The sequence below is a fragment of the Physeter macrocephalus genome, chromosome 1 (assembly GCF_002837175.3).
Source record: "Physeter macrocephalus isolate SW-GA chromosome 1, ASM283717v5, whole genome shotgun sequence".
NCBI lineage: Eukaryota > Metazoa > Chordata > Mammalia > Artiodactyla > Physeteridae > Physeter > Physeter macrocephalus.
This window is the reverse complement of record NC_041214.2, coordinates 61093009-61112763: the sequence shown is the minus strand read 5'-3', so window position 1 is coordinate 61112763 and position 19755 is coordinate 61093009. Positions and strand designations below refer to the sequence as shown.

The 19755-nt window shown below is 38.2% G+C and overlaps 1 protein-coding gene across 1 annotated transcript in view; it reads left to right on the top strand.

Moving 5' to 3' along the window:
- WDR49 (WD repeat domain 49) overlaps positions 1 to 19755 on the top strand; it is a 149361-nt gene that overhangs the window by 108356 nt on the left and 21250 nt on the right. The window contains 11 exon segments of the mRNA XM_024124198.3: positions 676 to 703; positions 705 to 737; positions 739 to 811; positions 2758 to 2856; positions 4505 to 4669; positions 6621 to 6805; positions 7793 to 7909; positions 7911 to 7945; positions 7947 to 7983; positions 11881 to 11908; positions 11911 to 12058. Of these exon segments, the coding sequence (XP_023979966.2) occupies positions 676 to 703; positions 705 to 737; positions 739 to 811; positions 2758 to 2856; positions 4505 to 4669; positions 6621 to 6805; positions 7793 to 7909; positions 7911 to 7945; positions 7947 to 7983; positions 11881 to 11908; positions 11911 to 12058 (948 nt within the window).

The window sequence follows — 19755 nt, the reverse complement described above, 5'->3', positions numbered from 1 at the left end:
AGGAGGGAGAGGCTTACCAGAGGCTGGGAGCCAGAATTGCAATCAAGAGGAAACAGGGTGGCCCCATATTTTGATGCCCCCCAAATTTAACTTTAGGCCCCTCCCTTCTCTACCAGGCACAAGACATTTCATTCTCTGTCTTTTCTGGTCTGTCCTCAAATTTACCAGAAGTGCCCCAGAATACTGACCTTTTAAAAACTACTGTTTCTATTGAAAACATATCTGTCCTCCATCCCATTTCTTTGAAGTGGCATTTTCAAGTGTTCCACAAATACAGTTCCTCAAGATGCTGTATGAAAAAGGACCCACAGACTCTACCCTTTTTTATTGTTACTGTCAAAAACCTTTTGGTGGTTCCATGTTAGAGAAATTTTGTTTTAGGGTCTTGGTTGTGGATAATTAATCTGATAAATGCATGCATGGTTGGCTTAATGATTATGAAAGGAAGATTAACCTTCTGATATTAAATATTTATAATTTACCAGAGAATTCAGGAGAGAATCCAAAAGCAAGTTCAGTGTGGGAATTCAGCCTTATGGATGACAAGTAGGGATAAAATTTTGGGCAGCAGCATCTTTTAGACCTCTCAAATCACACCATCCAAGTGCATGATGGCTACTCAATATCTATATCACTTTTATATCCACAGCTAAATGCTATATCCTTTGTTACTAGGGCTATTACTCTGTTTTACTCTAAGTAACAACTTCAGTCAGTTTTTCATCCAACCTGAAGAAATGGAAGGGAGGGGTACAACACCGTAATGATATCTTACGCACTGCATTTTTACCTCCACAAATTCTTGTTACAGGTTACTTGAATCTTCACTTGACCTTCAGTTGTGAAAATTGTATTTTTTTGCCTCACTCACTTTGAAAAAGCCTTTTCTCAACTGCAAAATGAAAAGATTTCTTAAAGAAGCAGTCCTTGCCCTTAGAGATACTCTTGGTCCTTATTTCTAGGGCTGGGTGATAATGGTTATGACCATCAGTTCCTGAGCTTGGTTACCTGGCTTCAGATCCTGGTTCCACCACTTGCCACTACCTCATATGGAGCAAGTTATTTAAACTCTAAATTATAATTTTTTCTGATTCATAATAATATATCAGTATCTTGGTTTATAGTGAAGATTGCCCAAGATAATCTGTGTAAGGGTTTAACCCAGTGCTCACAATAAGCTCATCAGTAAATACAAGCTTTTATTTTCATTGTCCTGTTTTGAGGAGGAGCTTGAGGGCTGTTGGGTCCAAATTACACTTCCGTGGCACTCATATATTTTATAATGGGAACACATTAACCCTTTGGCACAATGTAGTCTAAATAACATTGGTTAAAGACTGGTCTCCTGAAACGTCTATAAATCCAAGCTCTTGAAAGGATCTACAGGCATACTTTGACGTGATATATTAAAGAGGATCAGAAATTGCTGAATCATTTCCAGCCCAAGAAATCAATTTATAAAGACAGATTGTACCATGAAATTATCAAGTCTGTATTTTGACAGACTAATTTTTTTTTATAGAACCCAAAATGTCATCAATTAAGAGGAATGAAAAATTACAGGAAAAGAGCTTGGATATCCATGAAGTGTTACAATACAAGGTTTCCTGCTCTATCTACACTTAAAGATTCATTGTTTTCAGAACTTGCCTGATTATCTTCTGGGGGGCCAACTCTGCAGTTGAATTTGCTATGTAGCTGCTGGAAGTCTACTCCCACGGACAGCTAATGCATGGAAACCCATCAACCTCGGGCAGTTTTTGAGTTACACAGGCTGCCCTCTCCAGGACAATACAGAGTTCAGCATGTATTACTCTCTTCTCTCTCCAAATCCCAAGAAAGACACCATCAGTACAGCCCACTGAGCTCTTGTCGTCTGCTCTCCACTTGATGTTGGCACTCTGCTCTCTAGGGAGCTTTCCTCACTGGGCTGCTGAGAGCAGTGGTCTGGGCATATGCACTCCTCCTCCCGAGACAGCCTTGGTCAGACTTAGCCTCGCTATTTGGGCTTTTCTATGTTTTCTGTAATGAGCAGTAGGGAAGGACTTTGTGTAGGGAAACTTTTACTATTGGAGAAAGCAGCATTCAATAAAGGACGTAAAAGAGAAGGAATTGAAAGAACACACACACATCAACTATAATTCAATTTAAAAAAAAGAACACACACGCACACACACAGACACACAGACACACACACACGAAGAATGTAGGAAACAGAAACCCAGAAGGACTTAATTTGTTTGCCCTCACTCAATAATAAACAAAAATGATAAAAATTATTAACACTTTTTCAGTATTTGTAATATGCTAGACACTAAGTGCTTTTCATTCTTCACAGCAGCCCTATGAAAGAAATAAAAATTATGAACCAAGGTTTATAGGTGAGGAACTTGTGGCATCAAGTAAAGTTAAATAACTTGCCCAAGGTTACACAGCTAGTAGGTGGTAGAACCAGGACTCAGACTCAAGCTGTTTAATTACAAAGCTTTTATTCTGAATGCTTTATTACTATAAAATGAAAAAGATATAACAATAATTTCTGTCACACTTACTGAACAGATATTTCATGAAGTTTCTAAGTTATAAAGTTTAATAAAAACACTAGTAATTTCTCTTCATTCATGTCTCCAAATACATAGTGAGAACTTATGAAGTGCCAGATTCCGATATTTTGATAATGATTTCTTCTAATTGCTGTTGTTCATATTTTCTATCTAACTTTCAGGCAATTTCTGTTCTCTGTCTTGGCTCATATAGGGAGTTATGATGGAGAAACTGCTCTGTGGAACAATAGCACAGAAAATGCTCACTATATCCTTCACCCTGATTATCAGCGGCTGCTAAAATCAAAATCGGGTGAGCGTAAGTTTGCAACTAAAATAATGTGGCTGAGTTCAGCCACAGTAAGCCTGGTTGTTTGTTCATGGACCTGCTGCAGCTTGCTCCTAAATTATAGATGATTGGCTATAAGCACAAGGGATTAGTGATATCGTTGTCTCGTCAAAGTGACTAAAAAGAACCTTGAGATTTACTTGGCTTAGCAAATTCTCCATGGCTTGCCGTTCCTTCTCTTTATGCTACATCAGCGTTTCTGAATTACTGACAGCAGGGAGCAGGCCTCTCATTTTTATCTAGCTTATTTTTTGCCAATAAACCTCGCCAAATTGCCTTTGGCTGAACCTTGGGCACTCCTTGGTGGGAAAATGGGAACTCGTGTTCACTTGATAGGCTACTCAGGCTCAATCTAGAGCTTGTATTAAATATTATACCACCTGGAAATCTTAAATTATTTCTTGCTTTAGAAACCTGTGAGGAGCATGAGATGGGAGTAAGTTGTATTTTCTGGGAGTTTAGCATAGCAGATGAATATTTTATACTTAAGCAAAATGTCTTGACAATTGCCTTTCACATTTTATTTTTGTTTCTTTAGATACTAAAGGTTTTTCCTTAGACTAATTTATTTGGGTAATGAATATATCATTCCTCATGGCCCAGTGAGGTTCTGTTGTCTCAACTGGATAAACTCACAGAGGCTGAGTTAGACCTTATGAAAAGACTGGTCATCAGATACAGCTTTTGTGTGTGTGTGTGAAAAGCTAAGGGAGTAATTTTTTAGGAGGAAGATGACTAACTTAAGAGATTTAGAGTTTACTTGGCTGCAGACATAAAACTCTGACCTGCTTTATGAACAAAGAGCTAATCATGAGGGTTCATCTGCACCCTCCATGGAGAGGGTGGAATTCTGCCTCTGTCTGCATTAGTCCTCAGGAGAGCACAGTCTTGTTCTGATAGCGAACCTAATTGTGGATATGATTAAAAACAGACAGACAGATAGGAAAGAAAAGCAGATAATGTCAAATTTATAAAAGACACAAGAGGCATTGCTATAGGTTTCTTGCTTTGAAATTTTGAAGACACCTCTGTATAGGTTTTTCATAACTGTGTGCAGACTATTTATAGATTCTGAGATGAATATCCCCAGTTTTTATTAGTGTGGCTTGGAGATGATATCATTAGATAATTGAAGCACCATTAGGAATATCCTTTCCAGGGTAACTCACTAAAATAATATTGCTTAAGAATGATCATTGAAATACATTATGTAGTCATATCTCATGTTCATTAAATTATTTGCAAGCTTAATGTTAATGATTAATAAGTTGAAAATGCCATGATATTAAAATATATTTGTCTTGAACATATCAGGATCTCTAAGGTGTTAGCAGGGACTATAAAATGAAGTCCCTATTAATTCACATCAAGGGAAAACACAGTAAGCTTGTATGGAGTAGGAGAAATACAAATGGAATCAAGCAATCCTGGAAGTTGGGGTTGAGGAAGTGAACAGCAAAAGGCTCCGTGGATGTTGACTGGAAACATATTGTGAGATTTGCTGGAGTCTTTGGAGGCTATGATGAGGGTGAGCCTATTGTTTTTCATAAGTGTTTTGTTTGAAAAGCATATGTCTGTTCATTAAGACACCTGGCTTCTCTCTATATCTCAGATATAGAGCCTCAAAAACTTCCTGGTGCTGGGAGGAGCTGCTCCACCCACCCCATGGCTGACCAGGCTGCTCTGGGAGCCTGTTCCTTTGAGACAGACACTGAGTGCAATAATGCTGTTATGAGGCTTTGCTTCCTTGAAGCAAGAAAAAACCTTGCAGCCACAGGTAAAATATATATTTATATTTTGACTGTGGACTGCTTTGATATATTGTAAAGTGTTGGAGCAGGAAACAATAAAGAAAGTTCAATCTAATCCGATCTAGGTCTTGTAGAGTTTGACTGCGTCTAGCGAACAGTCAGCACCAGGTCACAGGAAGCCCCAGGCCATGGCAAATGAGGTTAGGCTTCAGGAGGATGGGTCCAGGAGCTAGACCAGACCCAACAAGCAATTTATACAGTGCTACTACGTATGTCAGGATCAGAGTGAGGAAACCTCTGGGCAACAATCAGAATTGGTGTTGTAGCCATGGCGTAGAGATTTGGTAGGGTAGAGGGCACAGCAAGAAATACGCTCCAAATATATGAGCCAAAGCTTAGGTCTACATGGGGTAGAAGGGTTGAGTCTTGAGATGACCACACTGGCACTTATTATCAAAGTGGGCTATGAGAAAATAGTGAGAAACTTGGAGATTGGGGGCAATGGCAAAATTTGAAATAGCTACTGCTAACTACTGATCCCAGGTCAAGAGAGCTGCCTGCTCTTTGTCTTCATTTTTTTGGTGGGGGGCAATGGGTAATGCTTTGGGTGTCTTTACCAACTACGAATCCTTTCCAGAATAAGTCAGAGTTCTGGTTAGAGCTTCTTCTAAGATGTATGCTAACATATGATTTACCATAGTTATTTGATATTATAATAGATTGAATAACTCTTTGCTTAATTTCCCCGTTGTCTTCAATGGCTGTGTTAGTGTGGTATTGATGCAGCCTACATGCTCCCAAAGTAAAACTCTCCTCCTGAGAACAATGCATAGTTTTGACCTTTTACCTACAAAAGTAATTTTTTTAATTTTAGAAATATTTTTCCTTAACATTAGGAACCTAGACATATATATGTTATATGATTGAAAAAAGAAACATATCTGAACCATGTTTTCCACATTCACTTTCTCATATTCAATTTGCAGATGGAAAATCTGCATGATTTTCTTATATAATTTTTCTGCATTAAAAGTCAATAAAGGTATGCCCTTATAGAGTTTTAGAACCATTGTGAAATATTTAGAATAGACCTCGAAACAGATTCTAAAACTCTCTATTTTCCGGGACGCACTTATACTTACAAAATGAACTATTATCCTGAAATTGCTCTCAACACTAATTCTTCTTACTGTTATCAGTATTCCCAAATTGTTTCCACTGAAGCGGCTACATACCATTATTTCTACCTTAAACAGATATGATTGTTAATAGGCAGCACATTTGTGAAGCAAATTGGAAGTCTACAGATTTATCAAATAATAATAGGAACTTTACCACAGAAGAATAATTTAGGTAAAGTGCTTCTACAAGCATATAAAAATGGAAAATGAAAAGGTTAGTTCTAGGCCTATGAACCAAGAAAGTGTTCCATAAGGACTTACAATGAATTCTTGATGAAAGATTAAAAAACAAGCTCATAAGTAGAATTCAAAGCATACAGCTACATAGAGGAATCAATAGCTATGCTGCTATAACTACATATACGCATCCAGCTTTGTGCAAGAGGAATTTTACTTCTTTGGTATATGTGTCCAACGGGTAATTAAGAAAGATGTGTTTTACGTAATTGGAATATTATTATAATGTTGAACTTAGTATTTTGTAAGTTTATTTGAAGTAACAGATTACTTCTATCAAAATTAAAAAACCCAAATAATACCAAAACAATGAATGAAGGAGTGGTAACTAGATTTAATGGAACATCTTACACATCCTATCTCGTTTAATATTCAACAAAAACAAGTGAAGGTATCATAGGGTTTTTTCCAGTTTATATTTGAGAGAATCAGAGTGCTGGAAGTTGATTTTGGGGCGACTCACCTCTCCAACATCCATATGCTTTCTACAGGGCAAACCAGTGAGGAAGTTGTTTCTTGTGTTTGTAGTTTCCTAATCAGGGGTTCCCTTACATATTAGGGTGAGCCAACCTGGTGTCATGTGGAGGATCTGGGTATGTCAGATTCTGGGATACATTTAAGAAGCACCTTCTGGCTGAATTTTTGGCTCATGATGTTGTTGGTTCCATTATTGTGTCTGATAAGTCAAACTGATACCTCGCCGCAGGAGATCTTGAGGGGTGGTTGAAAATCTGGAATACAGAGGTACATTGAAAAAATTCTAACATTATCTTTATTATTATTATTATTTTTTTTTTGTGGTATGCGGGCCTCCCTCTGTTGTGGCCTTTCCCGTTGCGGAGCACAGGCTCCGGACGCGCAGGCCCAGCGGCCATGGCTCACGGGCCCAGCCGCTCCGCGGCATGTGGGATCCTCCCAGACCGGGGCGCGAACCCGGTTCCCCTGCATCGGCAGGCGGACGCGCAACCACTGCGCCACCAGGGAAGCCCCAATCTTTATTATTTTTGATTGCCTTTTGTTGCAGATAACTATGAATGAGGTCTTATCTGTTTTCTAGATAAAGGAAGACACAATCAATCTGAGTATTTTAAAGAAAACATATGTATTGATCAGACTTCTTTTAAATAATTCATGGGGAAAAACAGATTTTTCTCAATATTGAAAATCCTCTGTTAATATATCATCAAGTCAATCCCCCAATTTAGGAATGCAGTATTGTCAGTAATATACCATGCATTGTTTGAGAATAAACAGTTAAGATATGCCTTATTTGAAATGAGACCATAAACATAATTTAAATAGAGTCCTGGCCTTTCATCTAACATTACTGTCATCCTGAGTTAGTTTGGGATTTTTGTGTCACTGATTACCTGCTCAATTTTCTAATAATACTATAAAATAGTATAATATGTGACGACCTATATACATGATGAAGTTCATCAATTGCATCAAATAGCTGATTTTACTGTTGTTTTTTTTCTTTCCATCCTCCCTCTTCCCCTCTTTCCTTTCTTTCCACTTCTCAAGTTAGTTAGAAACCTTTTTTTGAATGTTAATACCATTTTCCTAACCTCTGTTATCATGAGCTGTTCTTTTGCATTTGTATCACAGACTGCTGTTCCCAAATGTACCTTTTTCAATTTCCGCATCAGACTTTAAAAAAAAGTGTTACATCACTGCAGTCATTTAATATTTGGACATTTTAGAATTCTGGCATTTCTGTTCATTCAGGAGTACTGTCTTAATTCCAGTAAGAACAAACTCACAGAGGCCCCGACTCTGATAAGATCATTCCGACCTCATGAAGACTGGATAAATTCCGTAGAGATGTGTGAGCCGGGCGGCCGGCTTACTGGTTCTCTCCGCCTCTGCAAACTGCAGCATCTGATGTCTGTGGTGCTCCTGTCCAGATCTTTGGTCAGGTAGAAATATCGTTTTTTTATTATTCTAATCTTTACTTGACATGTATTATGAGCTAGGCTTGATTTCCATTTGAATCTCATCGGCCATTAAAGTTCATCAGTCATGAAAGAACTGACTTGCATTTCTGGAACTGTAGCTCCAGGCCTCCCTTATTAACCAAGGCAGTTCCATCAAGTGGAGGACACTGGAGACATGAAAAGTTTGGGGCCTCTACGCAGCTCAAAATGTACCAGGATTTCTGAGAAAATTTTCTCCTCCAAAATAAGTGGATCACTTCAATTTCAAAATTTAGTAGAAACATACTACAATGTGGATAAATTTGCTGCATTACTATTAAACAGATAGATGACTATGACAGCCAAGTAATAATCAGGTAATAATCAAATATAGAAAATTTTAGAAAAAAAACAAACTTTCCTGTTCATTGTCTGATTTATTCCTGCCTAAATAACAATTGCTAATGTTTGCTGAGTTTCTCCCCTTCTAAGGTCTCTACATGAATAATTTCATGTAATCTTCACAATTGCCCATCCCATGAGGGATGAATGCTCATTATTCCCATTTTATAGATGAGGAAACAGAGGCACAGAGAGCTTGAATAAATTGCCTGAGCTCACAGAAGCTAATAAGTGGTAGAGTTTGGCGTTTGACTCAAGCTGGCTCATTTCAGAGCTCATGCTTTTAACCCCTTCCTCCCATGAAACTAAGCTCTGATTTATACCTGCTTATAAAAAAATAGAAGAAAGAAAATATTTATTGTCTCATATTTCTTTTCTTTTTTCCATTTATTTTCATGGGAACTCAGCTCCTGTTCCCTTTGTACTTTGGGGGACAAAATATCAGCCCGATCTGTTTCAACCAGCACTGTTCAGACATGGTGGTGTGAGCATACCCTGGAACCTCAGTTTCTATCTGGCCAGTTGACTTGGTCCTATTCAGCGGCCTCAGGTGCCACTCTCATGCCCTGAGTATGGCGATTCTCTTCATGCTAGAAGACAAAGTCTGTTGTTGCTCCCTTTGTGAAGTCGGCTTGAGGATATCAACCTGTGCTGACAGAATTCTGTACAGCCCTTTAGGACATGGAGGGTGATGGTAAATCAGAAAATGATGGTAAATTGGGCAGGTAGAGACCATTTTGGGCCGGGTAATGTGGAAGTCTCCAAGAGCTGTACAGCCTCTTCTGCTCTGTAAATAAGGCAAGTGCTAGACTTTTCTCAGGAAAAAGAGTGTCTGGGTGGGAACTCAAATCGGTGTGTGGGCAGGTGTGATGAGACAGTGTAGGGCAAAGCTGGCATTCTGAACATGAAAGGAGTTGAAAAGCTGCTTCTGGCAGTTGGAGAAGTTAATGCAATGCTGACATTGTTATATGGCCATGCTACATGGGCTCTGGTGAGATGAGGTACAAAAAAAAAAGAGTGTCTTCAAGCGGGTGTTGTCTGGAGTATAAGTCCTTTAGATGGTGCTGAAGCAAGAAATAGGGCTGTTCTAGGTATGGGTGCCATATAAACTGTGTCCACCAAACACAATCTGTACTGCAATTTTATTTTAATTAAGAAATATGTGCTAGTAAAACTGTTCATTTTATACCTTTGATAGTTTTCCTTAGTTATTTTGTAAAGTCTTTTTTTTTTGAATTTTATTTTTTTTATACAGCATGTTCTTATTCGTTATCCATTTTATATATATTAGTGTATATATATCAGTCAAAATCTCCCAGTTCATCCCACAACTGCCCCCTGCCCCTGCCACTTTCCCCCCTTGGTGTCCGTATGTTTGTTCTCTACATCTGTGTCTCTATTTCTGCCCTGCAAACCGGTTCATCTGTACCATTTTTCTAGGTTCCATGTATATGCATTAATATACGATATTTGTTTTTCTCTTTCTGACTTACTTCACTCTGTATGACAGTCTCTAGGTCCATCCATATCTCTACTTTTGTATTTCAAAGGACTCAGCCTCAGAAAGCCTGCGTGAAAATAGTTTGGTTTTTTTCCCTTCTGTTCGAGATAGGAAAAGAGCCACCAGAGCTGGATAGTTTTAGAAAGTAAAGGCGGGCAAAGCGGGGGACAGCTGGGTTTTCTAGTCCCTTCTGCTTGAGCTTTAAATTTTTTTTAAGAACTCACTTTTGTCAAGCTGTCTTGGATATGGATGCTGCTAGTTCCAAGGGCCACAGGAGGCAGTGGGAGGGGAGGGCAATGGAGAGGAGGGGAGGAAGAAAAAGAGAAAATTAGCAGATACTGGAAAAAAGCAACAGTGAATGTCCTTCTCATTGTGTGACAAGAGACACCCTTTCACAGAAAGAACAGAAAGATATGGGAGGCAGACGGAAATACAGAGATAAGAAGAGACTCAATTCTTAAATATAGCTAGAATCAGAGCAATTTTTCCTGAACCAGATTGATTTGTACAGTGTAGTGACTTTTGACCTACATTTGAATGTTGCATTTGTCTTTTTGTGGAATTAACTCTGTTCTAGCAGTTATAAAAACAAAAGGAAAAAGAATTGTGTATTTTAATTTCTTACACTAAGTCTTCATTTTCCAATCACATTCAGTCTGATTAAAGTATTCAAAATTTAGTGCAGTGTGATTCAGTCTATCTCAAAAAAGAAGTTTTTTAAAAAAATAACTGTGAATCAGTTTTATAACATAGCTATTGATCTGAGGTTGGTTTTCAAGTTAGATTTTTAAAAGTATGTGGTGTGCTATGTCTGTTTCTAGAGTTGGAGAGATAGGGGTAGGGATGGTTTATCTGTGGAGATACATTTATCCCAGGAAACTGTCAGATGATTGTGGTATAAAAAGAAATTAGATGATGCTTGTGTTTCTTCAGTGTCCATCTCAGCACTCACCACTGTTGTGTTGGGCAGAGTGTGTACTGACACCCCTCCTCAGCTGATTGCTTTGATGGCCAGTGACTTTGATTGAGCCTATTCACCCAGTGTTTAAAATTTGATTTAGTTGCCCACATTTAAACATTAAGAGGTTTCATATAATATCCAAATTTCTTGCTTCTCTTGGAAAAGAACATGTCATTCCCTGAGAGTAGCTATGGCCCCCTTTATGGAAAATGGGTTCCCTCTAAGTCAGTGTAATGCCACCTTTCTTTCCCTTTTGCCTATGAACACTGAGGCTGACTTTCATTTGCTATTTATCGTCTTATACGAGACTTGACTTATTCATTGACACTGCCTTCCTGATCCCTGTAGGCATTTTACTTTGTAAATCCTCTGACAAAGGTTGATCATTCATAGGCCAGTCAGATATGCTGGGGATCCCTAATGTTCCCTCATATCACACAGGCTGTGTTCCCTGCTGCATTCCTGTGGATACAGTGTGAACAAATAGAAGACAAGGAAATTGCTTCTGTATTTAAAACATAAATTGTCAATGGGGAGCTCTCGCTAGATGGATACACATTAAGAGCGGTAGCCAAGATCTGTGAAAACTATCATGTAACACATATATTTTTCTAGGAAAAAGTACTCAGTAATTGGACTGGCTTTTGAGATTTTGGGGAGGGGAAGATGCAAAGAAAGTAGTAGTATGAAAAATTCTGACAGTTCTTCAACCAAAGCTTTGTTTTTCTTTTTAGTTAATGTACATCTTGCTATACAGGATTTTAAAGAGGGAATGTTAATTTCTTTTTTGCAGTTCATTATTATCTCTTTAGAAAATATCTGTTTGTTTCCTATGATACATCACTTTCTAACTTTATTAAAGCTACATCTATATGTCCCATCTCCCTTAGAAGACTGTAAGCTCCTTGAGTTCAGAAACCATATCATCTTCATTTCTGGTGTCCCCAGGACTTCAATTAATAATCTAGCACATGTTAGACGCATATAAATGTTCAAGAAAAATACGTTTTATAAAAGTAAATCTCTGTTTTTTCAGGCAAAGCATTGGCAACTTGAGAACTGTTTTCCCTTCCTAAAAGAAATATTAATTTAATGGAAGATAAGATTCAAGAGAAAAGCATAAAGGAAATTCCTTTGCTTTCTAAGGAGGAACCATGGTTAGACCCATCAAAACATTCTCTACTTGATAAGAAAAACAAAGAGTCAACATACAAGTAAGTACATCTTACCTGTAAAGAGTAAAATTGGCTCCAAATTCCTTCTGTGCTTTGTGGAATGTTCAATGAATACTTCAAGATTTTGCTAACATTTAGGTTATTCGTAGGTATGTGTGTGTAGCAACGGGAGAACGTATGTTCTCAGGGTGATATCTGATTCTTACTTCTTGTCTCTGTTGAATGCTTGACTTCTGTTCTGTGTCTTCTCGTCTTTTGTTTCTACTCCATTATCAACCTAATTTTGGAAATTAACCCCTTTCTTCAAAATCAATATATGTGTGTATATGTGTATGTATGTATCTACCTAGCTAGTTACCTGTCCATCTTAGAATGTATGTCAGATTTTACTCCTGGTTTTGGTAAGGCACACAGAGGTATATATGTCAGAAGTTCAAAGAGCTTGACTTTGAATATTGGATATCACTCTCCTTTTATGACTTCTAGCCTTTCCTTCCTGTTGTTCAGCCATTTCTTCTTTTCATGCCACTGTGTTGGATCCCATTCTTACATTCCTCTAACTCTAATGCCAGGCAGTTTTAATTGTTTCTTTTGTTTCCTATATTCTTGCTAACTCATGCTCTCATAATTTCACCTTTCATATTAAACAATCTTTTGAGAAAACAGTTTTGTTCATTGCATTTTCTTTGATACAATTGGCATTTTTATTACCATGTGCCTATATTACTTTTTTTTTTTTAATTTTTTTTTTTTTGCGGTACGCGGGCCTCTCACCGTTGTGGCCTCTCCCGTTGCGGAGCACAGGCTCCGGACGCGCAGGCTCAGCGGCCATGGCTCACGGGCCTAGCCGCTCCGCGGCATGTGGGATCTTCCTGGACCGGGGCACGAACCCGCGTCCCCTGCATCGGCAGGCGGACTCCCAATCACTGCGCCACCAGGGAAGCCCCTATATTACTTTTTTTAAGGTCTACAGAAAAATTGCATAGAAAGCACAGAGAATTCCTACATACCCCACGCCCATCCCACATAGTGTCAAACATTAGTGTGGTACATTTGTTACGATTGATGAACCAATACTGATACTTTATTATTAACTAAAGTCCATAGTTTACATTAAGGGAGTGCAGTTGAGGGTTCTCTGATGACACCACGCAGAGACCTCTGCATTGCACCTTTCTAAATTAATGCATTCTTTGGCTAAACTCTTGGGGCTCAAACCCACCAGTTGGGGTTTTTCTGTTCCAGTCCCCTCACACTGGCAGCCTCGCCTCTTGTACAGCTTCTCTTGGGTTAACTTCTGCTTGACCAATAGAAAGCTCACACGTCCTTGCCACACCAACTGCTCCACAGCTACCCCTTCTCCTCCTGCTCCTGGGGTACTTTAAACCACAGTAGACTTTTTCAGATATTAATGAGTCATTGGTTCACTGTGTCCCTCTAATGGTTACCCCAGGGGGCATGTGTTAAACTCTTTGCCTGGTTTATGTGAACAGGAGCTAGAACTGAGGGGGAAGCATTCCTCCTCTCCCGTGGGAGTGGTTCTCAGTGCACACCTACAACTCTCTCCAGTGCAGTCCTCTCTTAGGATTGCTGCATCCTTAGTCTGTTTCTATCCTAGAGTGGTGGTTGGCCTGAGCATCACAAGATGCTACCTCCGTGACCGAGTGGGCCTGCGCAAGGAATCTATCTAGCACCTCATTTTGGAATGTGGGAATACTTTTTACCTCTTAATTAATTAATTATTTTGCTTTCAGACTTTTTGGACCTCTGATGATGAGGTAGGAGAGAAAAAAAATTCCCCTGTAAACATCCCGTTACACTAAATTACCTTTTGGTATTTGTTCTTCCATTTCCTTGAATTATGGCTTGCTGAAATGTCAAGTGGCATTTTACTTTCAGGCAGAAGAATCTTTCAATTTAGAAATACAGCATGACTGACCCTGTACGAGAATAGAGTGCTGAGAATGGAAAGACTTGGTGTACGATAAAATGCCCCCACCCAGCCAGCCGACTCAATTGTACAGATCAGGAGATAAAGTTACCCCAGGGTAACACAGATTGATCATTGTTTCTCTTCCTGTGACACTCCTAGAAGAGTGAATGCAAGTGTCACAGATTCCTGTTTGAGTATTTCAGCCAAGATACTAATTTCCCATTACTTATGACAATCTCAGTTATTCTTTTTTTTTAAATTAGCCTTTCCTTAGATTTAAAAATTGGCACTTTAAACTGTTGACTTCTTTCCTGACTTCTATCCACCTTATTTCATTTCCTATTGCTCCATGACACTTTTACTTGTCTTCTGAAAATTAGTGCTGATGTATAGGTTCCTAACTTCACAGATTTCTCTTAAAACTAGAGCTTTGCATTCTGCCAGAGGAAATAAGACTACAGCAGAGTGATCATCTCACCTTCGTTATACATTTCTGTGGGCCTTGGGAGATGTTTCCGGCAGTAAAAAGCAGTTATCTCTGTTTATACCGCATCTTTTCAAGTGACAACACATCCAAAATACCTGTGATATTTAAAATTTCTGCCTTTACTTCAAATGAGTGAATTGAAATAAATTTTAAGACTTTGTAATAATGAGATAGAAGGGAATAATATCATTTTGGAATTTTTGAACTAATTGAAAGGAAAAGGTTAAAAACATATCCTCAGAATTGACTTGGCAGGTACAGCCCTCACTTCTTCCAGAAACATGTCCATGAATCCTATGGAGAAAACCTACAAATGAAATACAATTGTCAGATGTAGAATGTCCCTTGTGGCCTCCATCCAGTACTGAAGAGATTACAGATCACCTTTTCCCTAAGAAAATATTATTCTGAAGAATGTGCCCTATTTCTAATCAGATTAGGAAATCCAAGGAGAAAATCATGTCAGTTCTTGTCCATATTCAAAAGTATGAAAGAAAAGTAAATATGTGAAAGAATTTAGAGAGACTAAAAGGGGAAAAGCACATTTGGTTTGTGTATGCAGGTGGAGGGATGTTTAAATGGAGGGGGAGGAAGAGTAAGAAAGATAGAGATGAGAAAAGAAAAAAGCCAATAGAAAATGAAAGAAGCATGAAAAATGAAGGAAAAATTTAATAATTTAAAGCCATGTTCTCACCTTAACTCCTAAGATTCTCTTTCCAGGATAAAAAGCTTGGCATTTATGATGTTCTGTGTTATACATAAATACCAGGTTTTCATAGTGCTTAAGTTATTTTATAGTATTGTGTGTGAGAAGTAGGTAGGTGGTAAAATGTTCTCTTCAATTTAAGTCCTGGGGATATGCAGATGAATACAGAATTTAAGAGAAAATAGGAAATCCTAATGCTGAGTTAAAAATTGACACAAAGAAATAGATTTCTCCTTCTAGAGAGTCATAACAAAAGGTTCTGCAAAAGTCATATTACTACTAGAAAATGGGGAAAAAAGAAATAACTGAAAAAAGTAAATGGGGGAACAAAAACCACAGTGGACATGCATTTTTCTTAACCTATGGCAATATTTGCTTTCTGGATTCACACAAAATTATTGTAATCTAGAAAAATTGTAGATAAAATGAATAATTTAGACAGTATAATCTTAGAGTATTTCTTTTTTTTTTTTTCGGTATGCGGGCCTCTCACTGTTGTGGCCTCTCCCGTTGCGGAGCACAGGCCCCGGACGCACAGGCCCAGCGGCCATGGCTCACGGGCCCAGCCGCTCCGCGGCATGTGGGATCTTCCCGGACCGGGGCACGAACCCGTGTCCCCTGCATCGGCAGGTGGACTCCCAACCACTGCGCCACCAGGGAAGCCCGAGTATTTCTTTATTATGAAAATAATACATGTTCATTAGGAGAAAAATTAGAAATACAAACAAGCAAGAAGAAAAATATGAAAAGAAATCATTAGCAGCAAAACCACCAATAACACTTAAGCATTTCACTCTTCAGGTCTTGTTCTGAGCATGCGTATACAAATAAACAAATATACATTTTATAAACGTGAGGATGTAATACACACAGTTTATAACCTGTTTTACTGCCTAAAAACATACAGCCAGTACACTTCTGAGTTACTTAATATGAGTATCTACAGACTTCAGTACTCATAGTGACCTCTTAGGAATTTATCACATAGCTTTTTAAACATTCTCTTCTTTTAAAATATTTAAACTGTTTACAAATTTTAACTGAGAAACATTTATTTAAATACCTTCATGCACATGTGTTAAGAGTACCTGACTGAATTCATCATTACAATAAATTCTTTGAATTGGAGTTGCTGAGTCAAAGTTTTAAAGGCCTCTGAGTCTTGCTAAATTGCCATCCCAATGATGTGAAGGCTCCACCACCAGCAGTATATGGAAATGGCTGTCTCTGAACCAACATTGACTGTTGTCATTGTCTTAAAATTGCCACTCTGATAAATCATCAGTTTTATGTTGTATTTTTTAATTATTGGTGAGAGTAAACATTTTTCACATTTGTTAATCTTTAATAATTCGATAATGAACTTGAAAGAGGTATCTGATGTCTGCTAGACTAATTCCTATTGAGGCCTTAAGAGAAGCACATCCCAGCCTCTTCTTGAATAAATCCTATGGGCTGCACTCACCATCGTGCAGATAGCCTTCTCTGTTATTCAACCACTCTTTATTATAGAAGGGCTCTAATTGTAGGTTGGATCTATCCATTTGTAGGACATGCTCTCATCCATCTTCATCTTATTCTAGGGCAACAAAGAGCAAATCTACCCCATCTTCTACTATCTGACAAATTTTTCTTTGGCTACCATTAAAAAAATATTTATGGGGAAATGATTATTAGAAACCAGGATAAAATAGTTAGATGGGAAATGAAACATAAATTCCATTAATTTCTCTGTAAGTTTATATAAGGCAGAAGGTACACTTAAAATTAATGTTCCTTAGAAATATGAAATAATCATGTTCTAAATTCCGGGAACTGATATTTAATATCATTTATATGCTGTTGATTATCTAATTATTCTACCAGTAGAGCTTATGTGAGAAAATAAAATAGGAATATTATAAATATAAAAAATACAAACATAAAATAAAATAAGAGTATTAGAACTGGCTGTAGGGGGTGTTGGAACTCCTGCTTTGAGTGAAAAATATTGTATTATTCTTTCTTAAAGAGATAGTAGCCAATACTTATTGAGTTCTTACCATATTCCAGGCACTGTTCTAGGGTTTTTATGTGTTTAACATTTAATTGTCACTACAATCCTTGGTGATATCTACAATTATAATCTCCATTTCATAACTAGGAAAGCAAGACAGACAAAAGTTAAGTGATTTACACACTGAACAAGAGGTGAGCCAGGGACCCCAAAGCAGGCATTCTAACTCCAGAGTCAGTACAGTTTGCCTCTGCTCTATTCTGCCTGTCTGACAAGTAACATGTGACCATATTGAAAAGTTGCTGGTCTCTGAGTCAAGTGATCAAATGTTTTGTCAAGTACCTGCTACGGGTAAGCCACTACTCTAGGCACCTTCACTTTCCTTTAGGGCACTTGGGAACTTGTCACACATCGTTCCTCCTTTCTACATCCAGAACCGAGAGATGGCAGATTTAGAGTCTTTCCTTCTCATAGAATTGATGGCAAGGATGCCAGGGCCTATAGTAGGCTTCCTTCTTGCATCACCACATAAGACATTTTTGCAAAAGTTTTAAACTCTATCTGTGTTCCTTATTACATACTTTAGCTTCTTTGTATTTGACCACTAGGAATATTGGACTCTTAGGAATATTCACCTCTTTCCAGTTCCCTGTACATTTTCATAGTAACCACTTTCCAAGAAGTCAAATGTCTATGGAAAAGAAGCAATAGGTTGGCCTGTAACTCGAAGTTGATTCTACAGTCTAGTTGTTCATAGAACTGCCCTTTGTCTTGGAGTTTTATCAGTATAGCTCCATTTCCTAGGCAGTCATCTAAGTAGTGCAGATTGTTATGACTCTCTAGAAGAATTTCTCTTACTGTCCGCCTTCCTCTTTCCCTCTGTGGATTACATTCTTTAGTGGAGATAGACAAAGTCTTCTGTTTCATACAGAAGATACTCAGTTTAAATGCCACTGGATGAGAGAGCTGGAAAACAAAGGGTCTAAAAGCAGGAAACCATTCAGGGTATTTGGAGAAAAACTAAGGTCTGGTGTTAACTAGTCCAAAGATAGACCTCCCTCAAACTTTTGCACCTCAGTTTATTTCAGTTATACTTTTCTGAGGAAAAAAATATATTCTTAACCTAGTAACTGCAAGACCTAACTGCGCCGTAATCTACCTTTCCTGCATCCACCACCAACTTCTTATTTTTACAGATTCTCTTACTATTTAAAATGACTCTCTAAAGATACCATCATTTTTGTCTTCAAAGCCCGGAGAGTGGCTGAATAAACATGTCTTTTTTTAAAATTAATTTTTATTGGGGTATAGTTGCTTTACAATGTTGTGTTAATTTCTGCTATACAGCAAAGTGAATCAGTTATACGTATACACATATCCCCTCTTTTTTAGATTTCCTTCCCATTTAGGTCACCACAGAGCACTGAGTAGAGTTCCCTGTACTATACAGTAGGTTCTCATTAGTTATCTGTTTTATACATAGTAGTGTGTATATGTCAATTCCAAATCTCACAATTCATCCCAAACCCCTTCCCCCCTTGGTATCCATACATTTGTTCTCTACCTCTCTCTCTATTTCTGCTTTGCAAATAAGTTCATCTGTACCATTTCTCTAGACTCCACATATAAGTGATATACAAATTGTTTTTCTCTTTCTGACTTACCTCTCTGTATGACAGTCTCTAGGTCTACCAACGTCTCTGCAAATGGCACTATTTCGTTCCTTCTTATGGATGAGTAATATTCATTGTATATATGTACCACGTCTTCTTTATCCATTCCTCTGTTGATGGACCTTTAGGTTGCTTCCATGTCCTGGCTATTGTAAATAGTGCTGCTATGAACATTGGGGTGCATGTATCTTTTGGAATTATGGTTTTCTCCAGGTATATGCCCAGGAGTGGGATTGCTGGGTGATATGGTAGTTCTATTTTTAGTTTTTTGAGGAACCTCCATACTGTTCTCCATAGTGGCTGTATCAATTTACATTCCCACCAACAGTGTAGGAGAGTTCCTGTTTCTCCACACCCTTTCCTACATTTATTGTTTGTAGATTTTTTGATGATGGCCATTCTAACTCATATGAGGTGTTACCTCATTGTAGTTTTGATTTGCATTGCTCTATTAATTAGTGATGTTGAGCATCGTTTCATGTATTTGTTGGCCATCTATCTGTATGTCTTCTTTGGAGAAATGTCTGTGTAGATCTTCTGCCCATTTTTTGATTGGGTTATTTGTTTTTTGATATTGAGCTGCATGAGCTGTTTGTATATTTTGGAGATTAATCTTTTGTCAGTTGCTTTGTTTGAAAATATTTTCTCCCATTCTGAGGGTTGAATAATATGTCTTATTCATGGGAGATAGTATGTTGTGAGGGAGATCATTCCAGTGTGATTTGGGGAAAAGCTGCTACCTACCATCAGTCTTTTGGATGGCAAAGATTTCCTTAAAAAAAAAAAATCATCTATAGGGCTTCCCTGGTGGCACAGTGATTGAGAATCCGCCTGCTAATGCAGGGTACACGGGTTCGTTCCCCGGTCCGGGAAGATCCCACATGCCGCGGAGCGGCTGGGCCCGTGAGCCATGGCGGCTGAGCCTGCGCATCCGGAGCCTG